This window comes from Pholis gunnellus (assembly GCF_910591455.1).
Source record: "Pholis gunnellus genome assembly, chromosome: 9".
NCBI classification, from domain to species: Eukaryota; Metazoa; Chordata; class Actinopteri; order Perciformes; family Pholidae; genus Pholis; species Pholis gunnellus.
In genome coordinates, this window is record NC_136535.1 from 19,894,606 (window position 1) to 19,907,743 (window position 13,138).

Sequence of the window (13,138 nt, forward strand, 5' to 3'; positions counted from 1 at the left end):
TTTAAGAGTTCTTGAGACATTTTTTTATTTACATTTGGTTCAAGTTATTCTGCTATGGCCGTGGAAGAATAAGAGTCAGAAACACAGAAATGATACATTCATTGTCGTTTACATTTGTTTAAACAAAGAAAAGATTCAATTATTCAAGATCTGCTGCTTCTTTGAAATCTGGATAAAAATGAATAAATCACTAACCATCAGTTTAGGATTGGGTGTTCCCAGTTTAAGTGTTACACTTTGGCAGTCTGACAATAATTATTACATTTCTGTAACTTCCTCTGTTGTACCCAACTTGTCTACTTCTGCTGAACTGACTTTTAACTACTTCTGACCATGGACTCTACGAACCAACCGGTTTGTGAGCTCTAGGTTTGCAGCGGTGTCCTCGCGCTTCCCTTTATGAGATCTTGGTACAAAACAAAACAAAACAAAAGGAGTTGTTTCCGTGACTGACATCGAATAGATGCTGAAGAGGAATCTCTGATCAAATGGCGGGATAGCTTTACTGGAGATGCGTCAGTGCCATGAATGTCCCATTCCACCAGCAACAATACATTGTTTCAAGAACATTTCATTTTGTATAAATACAGGACTAAAAAGGAAATACACAAAAGAGTTGATTGAGCTTTTTCCTTGTGAAAAACCTTCAAAACACGTCAGTTCTGTAAAAATCCTTTAAATTAAACAAGAGAAGGAAAAATCTATGCGATTGAACCGCTCACACCTCGTGGTTAAAGGGTCCCAACAAGAAGAAAAACAGCTGATGCAGCAAAAAACTGACATACACATCCCCAGGACATAGTATAGTTCTTACAAATATGGATCGGATCATTATCCTGAGACCTTTCATCTCTATCACCTATCCTTAAAAATATATATAGACGAATATGAAGTAAGCTGATAGAAGCATAAGATAAGTACAAAATACCACCGTATAGATTATGTTTATGTTTTACACCACAAAATGTTGAATAAAATGAGTAAAAGTGCAAAAATGTGGGGAGATGTTTGGATTACCGCTTATTTCCATTGTACTTTTAATAATAATCCCATTGTCCTAAACCTTTTCCAGAACCACACAGCACTGAACTGAGGGGGAATAGATAACGGAACCAAGAAATATCTGCTTAAGAATCTGATAAAAGAATATAAAAGAGATAAAATCCCTGCCAATTACCGTCAGACTGACTTGCTTTGAACCTCAAACTACCTGATCTCCCCTCAAAGACACAGAATTATAAATTATACAGCCCAAAATAATAAAATGTCTTTACAAATTACAGAGCCTCACATCACCTGTTCTCTAATAAAAACGTCTGTGTGTGTGTGTGTGTGTGTGTGTGTGTGTGTGTGTGTGTGTGTGTGTGTGTGTGTGTGTCCCCTCTCGGGCTGCTACACCACAGTCTTGAAGGCCTGCAGTATCATGTTGGTTTGGTGGGTGAGCCGGTTGGCGCTGACAAACACGTTCATCACTCTGGAAACAAGCGTGACAGAGACACAAGGACACACGAGTCAATCATACGGCAAAGAAACCATGGCAACAATATTAGGATTGATCCGAGGAACACTTTGATCTGACTGGAATGGAGAATGTCAGGCTTCAGAGAATACAAGCCAGCGTGAATCCACAGGAAATGGGTCAGGGGAATTATTCAGCAATGGTGGATTTGATAGAAGCGGGCCTGTGATCAAACGACAACCATTTATACGATGGTGACAGTGTGTGTGTGTGTGTGTGTGTGTGTGTGTGCTGGCATGTGCGGGTGCAGCTATTAAATGTGTTGGTAGCTGTGTGTGTGCATGTGAAAATGAGTGAGTGAGAGGACAGAAAAGGAAGAAAAACAGACAGAAAAAACCTCCTAAAACTGAGAATAAAATAGAAACGTGTCATACTTTCCATCTCTGAAGTAGGTTTTGAGAGCGACGCTGAAGCTCTTGGAGTATTTCACAAACTCTTTCTTCTGCTGTTCCAGCGCCTAACCAATAAATACAGACAGCCTTTCAGCTCCACTTATTTCACAGATACTACATTTGTGCGTGAATGCTTTTCTTCTTCATGTATCTACTCACCCGTCTATTCCGATGCTGGTATTTCCTGAAGACGGTATTAACGGTGTCTAGCAGCTCCTTGATGGCACTGGCGATGTCTCTGAAGATGACACACACACACACACAGACACAAATAAGAGCAGGAAAAACCATATCTCTGAATCTGTCTGTTTTTGTCAGGCAGCGATACCCTGCTAACCACAGCTCCTTGATCCTGCACACTGTCTTCCCTTTCTTCCACGTTTCTCTCACGAGCACGCTTTCACCTTCAACTTCTTCTCCTGGCGTGCACTCCAAATCTTCCGTTTCATAACTTTTCATTTTTCAGCGTTCCTTTAGAATTGACTTCATTTTCTAAGCCCTCCGCTGGGTAAGTCACTTAAGCAGTGACTCACTAAGAGTATTGAATTCGATCAAAAATAACGGCAAAGTGGGCCAGGAAAATGAGACGACTTTCACTCTTTTGTGTGTGTGTGTGAGAGTGAGTGAGTGAGTGAATGAGTGAGAGTGAGTGAGTGTATAGCGCGATGAACAAATAAATTAAATGGAATGCAGGGACCTTAGAATTTAGTCATTACTAATCCATAACATACAAAGAAATGTCTAATACTAAGATCAACTATTTTATTTTTTTAAATTTGGTTCATGTGACGTCACCTTTGAGGTGACATTATTTTGAAACGCAGCTGCTCCCAAGGTCCCAAATGAACTCCATTTCACTGTGTTTATTCATACGTTAGCTCTAGCTAGCAGCGTCTGCACTGACGTTAAGTGTGTGGAGTGTGCATGTGATCATTTGTACTGATCTCATAACTCCCCAAAGAACTATTGAAAAGATGTTCAACTCGTCTTTGTTCCATTTCGCTTCATGGAATGAATTTGCATCTCTTCACACCCACTCGTGTCTTCTCTTTGACTTTGTATTCAATTGTGCCTCATCCAAAATGTGCCTCACAAAAAACAATCTGTTGGTTTTTATGCAATGAGGGTGTTCATCACAAAGACGCACACTGTATCAAATCTTTTTGTCTTGGCACCAAACAATTAACAATGAACGAAAAAGATTTTTATCACGTTGGAATGCTTGGCAAAAGTCATCTGGAGACATTTCCTGGCAGTGTTTACAATTAACACAGGAAGTTAAGAGTGAAAACTTTCATATGGAGTTAAACCTGGTGTATATTGCACACACACACTGAGCTGTCTTACTTGATACTCTGTAGGAAGCCTACTCGGTCATTGATCTCATCCGGTATGGTGCTGAGGATGTGCTTCAGAGCTCGGGCTCTCTCGTTCAGCTCCTGGAACTCTGGCTCTCGCTTGTCAATCATGAACTCTGCAAACACCAGGAGGGAGAGAAAAAGTAAAGATCACAAACTCACACGCACGCAATCAGCTTCAGGAAACACTGAAATTAAGCAATCAATAATGGTGGTCGACACTGCAAATGCATTCGATTAAATACAGGATCGAGTGTGAATGTGTGCACGTGTGCACGCGTTTTAAAGTGAAGGTGTTTAGTTTCTTAACTGGAGGCAGGATTGGGCTGTACCATGCAGGAGGTACATTTAAAATTCATCTTAAGTGTGTGTATTCATTACTACCATCAATCACTGTACGCCGCACAAGGAATTCAATTACAGACAGAAAGGAAGGACCGCTTGAGAACAGGGAGAGCGGCTGATTTGTGGAGAAACAGCTCCCCCCAGTGGATGACTGGTAGAATGGAGGACGGGCACAACAGAAGTGAAGCCAGGTCGGTGATCATGCCGCTTGCTGAAGTGGCACTGATGTGCGTGTCCTGGCAGGAAGTTTATGTTGACCAGTTTAATATGCCATTCTAATTATTGACGCGCTGTGGGGAACCCCCCCCCCCCCCCTTCCTCTCTTTGTATGCACTGTTCACCGGGCATCCTACCTTCCACATCGTCTGCAGCCATGCGGAGCAGAGACTCGTTATAGTCGATTTTTACATTCTTCTTCTCCAGTATTTTCAGAACAATGTCCTGGGTCAGACCGGGGATCTGCTTCTCTGCCTTGAAACACAAACATCATGCAGCTGAACTGAAGGTAATCACAGTCAGCCTTCGTCATCTAATGCATCAACTCCATGAATCAACAGAGAGATGATATCTATGATCAATATGAGCTCAGTTATTACAAGAAAGATCATCTAAAACCCACAAACAAAAGAAAACTTTGTTACCTTTATAACGGCTGCTCTCAGGGTCTGTGCTGCTGACAAGTTCACTTTCTCCAACTGAAAGTTGAAAACACACAAACATAAGCACACACACACACACACACACACACACACACACACACACACACACACACACACACACACACACACACACACACACACACACACACACACACACACACACACACACACACACACACACACACACACACACACACACACACACACACACACACACACACACACACACACCCTCTTATCATGGCCTCTCTTCTGTCCTGAAATGTGATTGTGCAGAAAGTCTAGCTAGAAAGACAAGCTAAGGAATCCTGCAATATCCGAGGAGGACCCCATGTTATTGTGTCTCAGTCCATCCATAGAGCTGGAGTCCTCTGAGCTGATATTATGGTATCACAGAGCTTTAACTTCTGTCTGTCACTTTGCACACTGTGTACTACTTTTTTTTAGCAATCACCAAACTTTTAAGGACATAGGAAATAATTACATTTTCGGTAAACTTTTTTTCAGAACTACCCAGCACTGAACTGAGGGGGGAATTATATAAAGGAACGATGAAATATCGACTTGAGAATCTGATAAAAGAACAACATTAAAGAGTATAAAAATAAAGAAATCCCTGGCAATTACTGTCAGACTGATTTGCTTTGAACCTCAAACTACCTGATCTCCCCTCAAAGCCACAGAATTATAAATTATGCAGCACAAAATAATGAAATGTCTTTACAAATTACAAAGCCTCACATCACCTGTTCTCTAATAAAAACACATGTGTGTGTGTGTGTGTGTGTGTGTGTCCCACAGTATCATGTTGGTTCTGGTGGCTGAGCTCTGGAAACAATAATGACTTACAATTGAAGCCTATTCATTTCTCTGAGCTAATTATGGTACTACAGAAATCCTGTCTGTCAACTTGCACTCACAGGTGTGTTGCGCATGCGAGTTTAAAATAAAATGTTTTTAATCACCTACCAGGCTTCACTATAAGAACAGGAAATACTGTCAAGTAAAAGTGCAGAGATCAGACGTGGGGTGAGCTGAGGTTCAGTGCAGTTTGAACTTGTTTTTGGTATTTCATGTCACTATTGGAGTTTGGCCAGACAACAAATGAAAGGAGAGAAGAATGGGGAGTCGTGCTGGGATTGCATGGTCAGCATCACAGACTCACAGGCCACCAGGGCCTCAGCAAAGTTATAGTGTTTGTTTTTTAGTGCATCGTGCTGCACACAATTGTACATATTAGAGGCCAATCAAAAACTATGAAAAACAACTTGAATGTAACTGTGTTCTGTCGTTGTCTGGTTGTTTCCTCGTGTGTATTTATTCTGCTTTAATTGTTCTCTCAACACCACTGAGAATGAGGACACGCCCCCCAATGATTCCACGAGATTTAAATAAAATGTTTGCCAAGCTTTCAAACACAATACTCCTGTCCTCTGTGGTACAGTATGAAATAGATGATTTAAGAATGTGTGTGTTTGTTGGCCTCTACACCAAGAGCATAGATGTGAGTTTTAATTTGTTTTCAGTAAAATGTGGGAAGTCACTCGTTTGATAAATGATTTTCGTTTCAAGTCGGCCTATTGTTTTTCTTTCTCTTTTGATGGATCACTTGCACATCTCGACCCTCCTGTGTTATTGAAACCTCTGTGTGTTTCATGGAATTTTGGATTTGTATCGTTAATATTTGTACATTTTTCAGAATGAATTGAGAACGAGGCTTGCTTACCGACTTGTTAGAGCCATATTAGCGGCCCTGTAAGGCCGTACATAAGCACAGCTTTTAATGCTAACCAAAATGTTAACAATGACAATGCTGAGATGCTGAGGTTTAGCAGGTATAATGTTGACCATCTTTGTTTAGCATGTTTGCGTGCTAACATTTGCTGATTTGCACTATTTTGTCATAAAACAAACCTTTGGCTCCAACTATATGTGGACCTTATTATGGCCCTGGATGAAAGGACCTTTTTACATTCCATCCTTTGGTGAACACGAATATCGGCACCAAATTTCACCGCAATCCATCCAATAGTTGTTGAGCCAGTTTAATCAAAACTAAAAAATGTCCACAGCGTGAACTTTTGAACCTCGCACAGAATCACATTAACAGTAACAGCGCGTCAGCATTTTCATTAAGACCCCGTCTACTTGACCTGAATATTTAACACATATCCACATTTCTCTCTTTTTTTGTTACCTCAACTGAAACTCTTAAATTGCTCACCTGGTTAAAGACGGGATACATCACCGTGTAGAGAGCCATAGAGACTATCGAGGTGGCGTCGGCTTCATTCTTCATGTCCTCCATGGGCATCCTTGACCAATCAATGGCTCTTTGTTTGCGTGCTTGTCCACTGATGCCAGTTTCGCCTCATTCGATCACTCACGGGAGTCTGACAGAATGGGAGCAGACAAGGACCTGAAGAAGAAGAAGAAGAAGAAGAAGAAGAAGAAGAAGAAGAGGAAGGCAGGACAGGTGAAGAAGGGAGGAGAGATAGATGGTGGGCGATTAAAAGAAAGGTAAACATTGCATCATGGTTACAACACTTTAATTCGGTGTCTTTAAATATGCTCGCTTTGCAAAGAGGGGACAGAAAATGTACTTCGTCAAAGATGGAATAAACTCATAAAACACATATAATTCAAACAATGCAGCAGCTTTATTATTTCCCCTTGCGTGCCATATAAGCTGTATGCCATTTCCCAAAAAGCCATTCAGTCACAGACATGGTGGTCACATAACAGCCACATTACTGAGAGGTGTGTGTGTGTGCTTTATACTGTTCCACCGGGTCTAATGGTGACAAAACTGGCATGAGTCATACCTCAATAAGGAACACCCTCTCCAATATTATTGCTGCAATAAAAATATCGCCGTGATAAATATAGAAGCTTGGCATACGTGTTCAGGGATTTTTCGACCTCAATCTTGTCATAAGGAAGCAGTGAATCCCGGCAGTGAGAAATAAGAGGAGCATATCTCTTGATACCTTCTTTCAATGTCTCTATCCGACACCTCCCGGACCAGTTCTTCCTCCAGTGTTTGTCGTGCAACACTTTTTACGGCATCTATAATATGACGCCATTCTTCATCCTCCTCCTCATAGAACATCGTTTAACGCAGGGCAGGGACACTCACTTTAATACTCCGTCTTCATGTGAGGGCCTCGTCTTTTCACGAGTCCAGTGAGTCACCACGTGAGGACCTGACAGGGACTTTATAGTCCGCAACTAAGAGGGCTCTTAAGTTTATTAGTGGCTTTATCTTTCCCCTTGGTAATCGCCACTATTACACTCATCAATTGTAAGATGTAGTGTACGGCGTAGTTTTGTGAGCTGACATTGTTTTCTTTTTAAATCACGGTTAATTAAGTGAGTTAATTATAAATTGCGGACGCTATTGACGGTAGCTTGACTATTTAAAAAACAGCTGCTTTGTGTTGCGCTAGCGATGATTCACTCTGACCAATCACCCGTCTGCAGTGTTTAAACTCTACTACTGGTGCCACCATCCACAACTTTTGCTGATGGAAATGCGAAAATAACCGTTCCAATGTGTGACAAACTGAACAGCTATGGTTACAGATAGTGCTTAAATAGGCTTTAACCTAGTGGTGGGTGTGGTCAAAGTTGTGTTCAGCTGCACCTGTAACCACACCCAACAGTGATGTCACAGGGCCCTAGAGTACGCCTGTGAATCTCTGCAGTAAAAGGTGAGACGTGAAACCACTGGAGGTCAGCAAAGACTTCCATGAGGGGCTAAATTACTCTTCAAATTAAACAGTTTAAAAACAGATTAAAAACAGATACAATGTTAACTCTGTTTTGCATATTTAGACTGGGCTTTTCTTGGCCCAATATGCGGATAAGTTTAGATCTAACTGCATGTGTAACATGAACAAAATATACTAAAATAAATACACAAATGTTTACCATTTTTTTTAATTTAGGAACAACATTTGGAAGGTTATTTCCTGTGCAGATGAAAACTAAATTGTCCTTTTTGGACAGACTTTAAATAAGGAATGACAGGTGATAAGTGTTTTAAGTCAATTAGTGCAATAGTTGGAAAGTCATAAAACACAATTAAAAGGTTGTGTCGAACCATAATTGTTCAATTACGTAAAGGTGTGTTTTAGCCCAAGTATTTCTTCCATAGATGGTAGCGCTTAACGGTAGCATCTCTATATGTATCTCACAAAACTTTACCCAGGTGTACGTTTCAATTTATCAACCACAGGTGTAAAACATTATCATAACGACTACCCTGCATTATATGTAGGTGTGCCTTCAACAGGTTTCTGGTATTGTGCATTCTGGCTCACCTAAAATGTTACAGAAATATTAATGAATGTTATTAGCTACACCTGTGCTTTGCTTTACCTGTCAGGACAAACGTTTATTAGACACACTTCAGAGTCATTTGTGCAAACCATTAGAATGGCACATTGACAAATCGCAGAGTAGCCACAACAAACAAAAAGGCATAAAAGTTCACAACCACAACTTTGCATGTCTAACGTTAACGTTAGCTCATTACGGAAGTTAGTTCTTTTATATTGCAACTGACACAGACACCATTTTTTCTATCTTCATTAATAACGCCATCTCTGTGTTGGCAGGTTAACTGACGGCGATGCTATAGCGCCATAACTACTGTAACATTATCCAAATAAGTTTGTTAAAAACATATAGAGGGTTCACAGTTACTTACCGGTGGGGAGATTGTTCTAGTGAAGAGAAGAGAAGCAGGCGAGCAGATGACAAGGAGGTGGATGATGTTATAAAGCGAACAACACCTACAGGTAGTGTTAGCGCTAACGTGAGATTAGCAGTTTAGAAGCAGGTGATCAACTCCGCCGTAAGCTAACTAGCAGTCTATCGCTAAACTACGTGTCTGGTGATAAAACGGCGGAACTATTAGTCATATAACACCACTAGACAGGTGTTACGGTTGTTTTCTCCGATAAGCCTTCTTGTTGTGGTTTGTGTCTTATATTCAGGAAGTTTTCTGCCTCTCAAAGCTGAAGGCAGGAGTCCGGGGTGGGCGGTGTCGCGAGTCGCCCGTTGGTATCGCAGGAGAGGGCTGGTTGTAGTTCTTTCGGTAAGTCTCCTTCATGCTTCGTCGTCGCAACGGCCACTATAACAGACTTCAAATCCCAAAAAGGTACAGGACAGGTGGTGTATTTTGTGACGCTTTCGTTTGACAGAGCTAAGCACGAACATGTTTAGCGCTTATCCGTGTATAGAAAGCACACAAATATAAGTGGTAGAGCTGTGCAGAAGACATATTTAAAGTTGATTGAGAGTAAACTAATTTAGGTTAACGCAGCACGAAATTAACTGTTGCACTGTCGGACAAGATAGTTCTCTGTCACTGTCAACTGTTGTCGATGACAGATGAAGATACTCCTAAACAGCAGCATCAAGAAAATTAAATTGAATTGCAACGGGTTTTAAGAATATTCAATAAAGTGTAATCTGCGTTAGTAGCCAACATATCCGTGCAATAAAAAAAATAAACTATGCTAACTGTTGTATGGGGCTAGTTTCGGGGCTGTTATAAAGCTGGAGGGCATACCAATCGAGACAGGTGAAATACAACATACACACAGTCGAATAAAATGACTACGAATATGTGACACATTATATTTTCAGCACAAAGCCGCCGTGATTAGGGTCGAAACCATTTTAATATAGACGATAAAGGTAAAGTAAACTTAGGCTACTGTTCGCTTAAGCAAAGACGGAAGCCGAAAAGTTACTTCTTTCGTCTCACATCGATACTCTTTGGTAGACGGTCATTGGACCAATCGGCGTGGAGGGAGGCGGAGTCTGCGGCAAACGAACAAGCAGCGAGCTGCGGCGCTGAAGGAGAGCAGCAGAGAGAGAGACCGCACACATCCATCCATCCATCATACCTAACACCGTTTATCGGTAAGAGCCGTTTTATGCAATAACCTACAGCCGGTTCAATCGCAAAACCTGTACTGATTTATCTGAATGACATTATAGGATAACAAACCTTAACTGATCCGCTTTTGCAGGATAAAACAAAGATTTCTGAGTGTCTCCATTGAATTGTTTTTTCTTTGAAAGGTGTAGGAATGTATTGGTGTAATAGGGATTTTTATGGTATGGTGTAAAAGGGATTATGACGCTATAATCAACATGTGTAGGATTTTAATAAGGGGGCGGGTGGAAACGCACATTGGAGCCACACATATTTCTTCAAGCCTATATTGATAAGCCGTTACCCGTGTGTTCACCACCCAATGCTATTTAATTTTTCTTGGTGGTCTTTGATTGCAATGCTTGTTTTTGTTGTTCTTGTTGTTGTTCTCACTGAAAACAAGCTCAGGCATTGCAGTGTTGTTCTCGTCCTTGAAATACGGGCAAAGGCGCAGTGAGTGAATGTGTGTGAATTAACGAGGCAGATTGTAGTAGCCTGGTCCTACCCTATCCGCACCCCACACACACACGCACTCGCCACTTGTTATTCCTTCATGCAGGTCTGTGTATGTTTGTGTTCATGGTGGTTTTGGTGAAAATATGTTGCTAACAGAACCGGCAGATTCAGCTTGCAGAAACAAAATCCTTGGTAATTCAAAGCTGGAATATTATGATGTAGCCTATTTCTACACGACACTGCACCTCTGGTTAAATCATATTAATTTCATAGTGATACAATGTGTGTGTGTGGGGGGGGGGGGGGGGGGACATCAATAATAGCTTAAACAATCCAGTGTTGCTTCCTCTCATGTCTCATTCTCTCAATCCACCTATGATCTCTTTATCTCTGCAACTAAGATAATGACCTCCTTAATCCTCATTTAGGCCTGTAGTTCTGCTCCACATTCAGAAAGGCAGCATCCCTTCAGTCATAATCTCAATGAATAAATTCCATATGGAGCCGAATCACTAAATCTCTATAAAGCCTGCTGTTTCCTATGCCCTGCTCTGGTGTTTGTGCTTTTGTGTGTGTGTGTGTGTGTGTGTGTGTGTGTGTGTGTGTGTGTGTGTGTGTGTGTGTGTGTGTGTGTGTGTGTGTGTGTGTGTGTGTGTGTGTGTGTGTGTGTGTGTGTATGTGTGCGTCCTGGCTATTCCCACCGAGCGCTGCATTAATTGCATTTCAATAATTAAATGTCTTTCAAATCAGCCTAGCGAAACAAAATGAGGGAAGGGAAAAGCAACTGGCTGTGTCTGAACACTTCCAAGCATAACCTTGTTTGTGTGTGTGTGTGTGTGTGTGTGTGTGTGTGTGTGTATGTAGGTGTGTGTGTGTGTGCGCAGGAGTGTTGATGTTTTTCGGTCAGTTACGTATTCTGCTGTGAGAATAAGAGGACATTTGCAATAAATACTGCGGTTGACTATAGATAATCTCAGGCTAGAATGAAACCTGATATTTGCTGCAGCATGAAGTGAGAGAAAATAATCTAATATAATCTTTCTTTGTTCTGAACTACATTTATGCCCACACTGAATTTAAATTGGCTCAACATGCAGGAAAGCTAAAGGCCGGCAGTGATCAGCATGAAAAACTGCTTGTTTGCCTTCCAGAAATGGAAGTCATATGAAAAACACATAGCAGCTGAAATATCACAACAGTTCAACTTGTATATCACATTTCCCGTATGATCAAAAACATAAGAACGGCGGGTAAACTATATTTCAGCATTTGTTCTGCTGTTCCCTTCACTTTCTAAATAAACACACACCTGCACATCCACACTCAGGCAGCCGGTTTGTCCCTCCGCAAATTCTGCTGCAGCAAAGACACGAGGGATTAGTTCATACCTGTCCAGATAGGAGGATGCAAGAGACGCAGAGAGAAAGAGGTCAGGGAGTTACATCAGGGAGTTAGAGGGAGGAAATCTAAAGAATGGAAATTAATCGTTACATTTGAATGAATGCACCAAACTCTATTAAGTGGTTGATATCTCAAATTTAATACATCCACATTGGAAAAAAGCATTGGATGTATACCATCAGAAAAGAGACCATCCAAAAAGAATTACCTTTCAACAGCTCAAAATAATTCATTTAAAATATTAAATGTTTTTTTGCCAATGGTGGATATTTAATTTCTCTACAAATCTCTAAACAAGATTGTACACATTTAAGGGAAATGTACTGCCTTTTCACAGCAGGCTTTTCAACCTTTTACAGTCTTTCCAGCTCACATCAACTCATGGCTCACACGTGCACACACACGGAGCCTGGAATCGATCCGACCAATTGATTGGTGGATTGGTGAGGAGTGGGCTGAGTGTAGAAGAGGGGCGATGACAGACAGAGACAGATCTCTCCGAGGAGGACAATAAAACGGTTGAAGTGATGCGGTAATACCCATATTTTTCCCCCTCTCGCTCAAACTCTGCGGCTCAAATACCAAATCAATTCAAATTATTCTCCTAATTGTGTCTCTTGTCTCTCTCGGCCTCTTCTCAATTTTCACACCTGTTCGCTATAGCTAACCCCTCCACCCACCGATGAGAGCCAAATGATCACGGTGCGGTTTGTGAGCGATTCAAACACCCTTATCGTCGCCCTGCCATCTTTCTGCCATCGCTTCTTATTCAGCATCACTCGCCTTGTCTGCCCTTCTTACCTCTGTTACCCCCCTCCCAACACACACACACACACACGTTTCCCCCACAGGACTGGTTGGTAGTGACCTTTCCTGTGCTCCTGTGTCTCCCTGGTCTTTAGTCCATTTGAAAAAAAAAGCCTCCAGTCTTTTCACTTTTACCATTGACCCCAAATAGAGGCCGCTCCAATTACAGCTCAAACCTCCGAACAGCACTCCCACAGCGCCGTAGCTGTTATTGTATGTGTGTGTCTCTGTGTGTGTGTGTTTCTCTG

At 41.5% G+C, this 13,138-nt stretch overlaps 2 protein-coding genes across 2 annotated transcripts in view; one reads left to right on the plus strand and one right to left on the minus strand.

Annotated features, from left to right (window-relative positions):
* LOC306701047 (programmed cell death protein 10-like) lies at positions 1-9,284 on the minus strand. The gene is made up of 8 exons (XM_079166272.1): positions 8,988-9,284; positions 6,498-6,692; positions 4,256-4,309; positions 3,968-4,085; positions 3,259-3,385; positions 2,071-2,149; positions 1,894-1,976; positions 1-1,474 (listed from the first exon to the last, which is right to left on the minus strand). The coding sequence occupies exons 2-8, from the start codon at positions 6,585-6,587 to the stop codon at positions 1,393-1,395; spliced, it is 633 nt and encodes a 210-aa protein (XP_079022398.1). The 5' UTR covers positions 6,588-6,692; positions 8,988-9,284; the 3' UTR covers positions 1-1,392.
* The window catches only part of serpini1 (serpin peptidase inhibitor, clade I (neuroserpin), member 1), a 19,036-nt gene continuing 15,163 nt past the window's right edge, over positions 9,266-13,138 (plus strand). The window contains exons 1-2 of the mRNA XM_079166271.1: positions 9,266-9,377; positions 10,071-10,210. The gene's annotated coding sequence lies outside the window, so the exon portion shown is untranslated. The remainder of the gene's footprint in view (positions 9,378-10,070; positions 10,211-13,138) is intronic.

Bases quoted from the DNA above. Each gene is read 5' to 3' on its own strand.
- LOC306701047 (XM_079166272.1), bottom strand. From the start codon at position 6,587: ATGCCCATGGAGGACATGAAGAATGAAGCCGACGCCACCTCGATAGTC. The intron at 4,310-6,497 runs GTGAGCAATTTA...TTCAACTTTCAG, and splicing joins TGTATCCCGTCTTTAACCAG to TTGGAGAAAGTGAACTTGTC. The intron at 2,150-3,258 runs GTAAGACAGCTC...TGTCATCTTCAG, and splicing joins GGCTTCCTACAGAGTATCAA to AGACATCGCCAGTGCCATCA.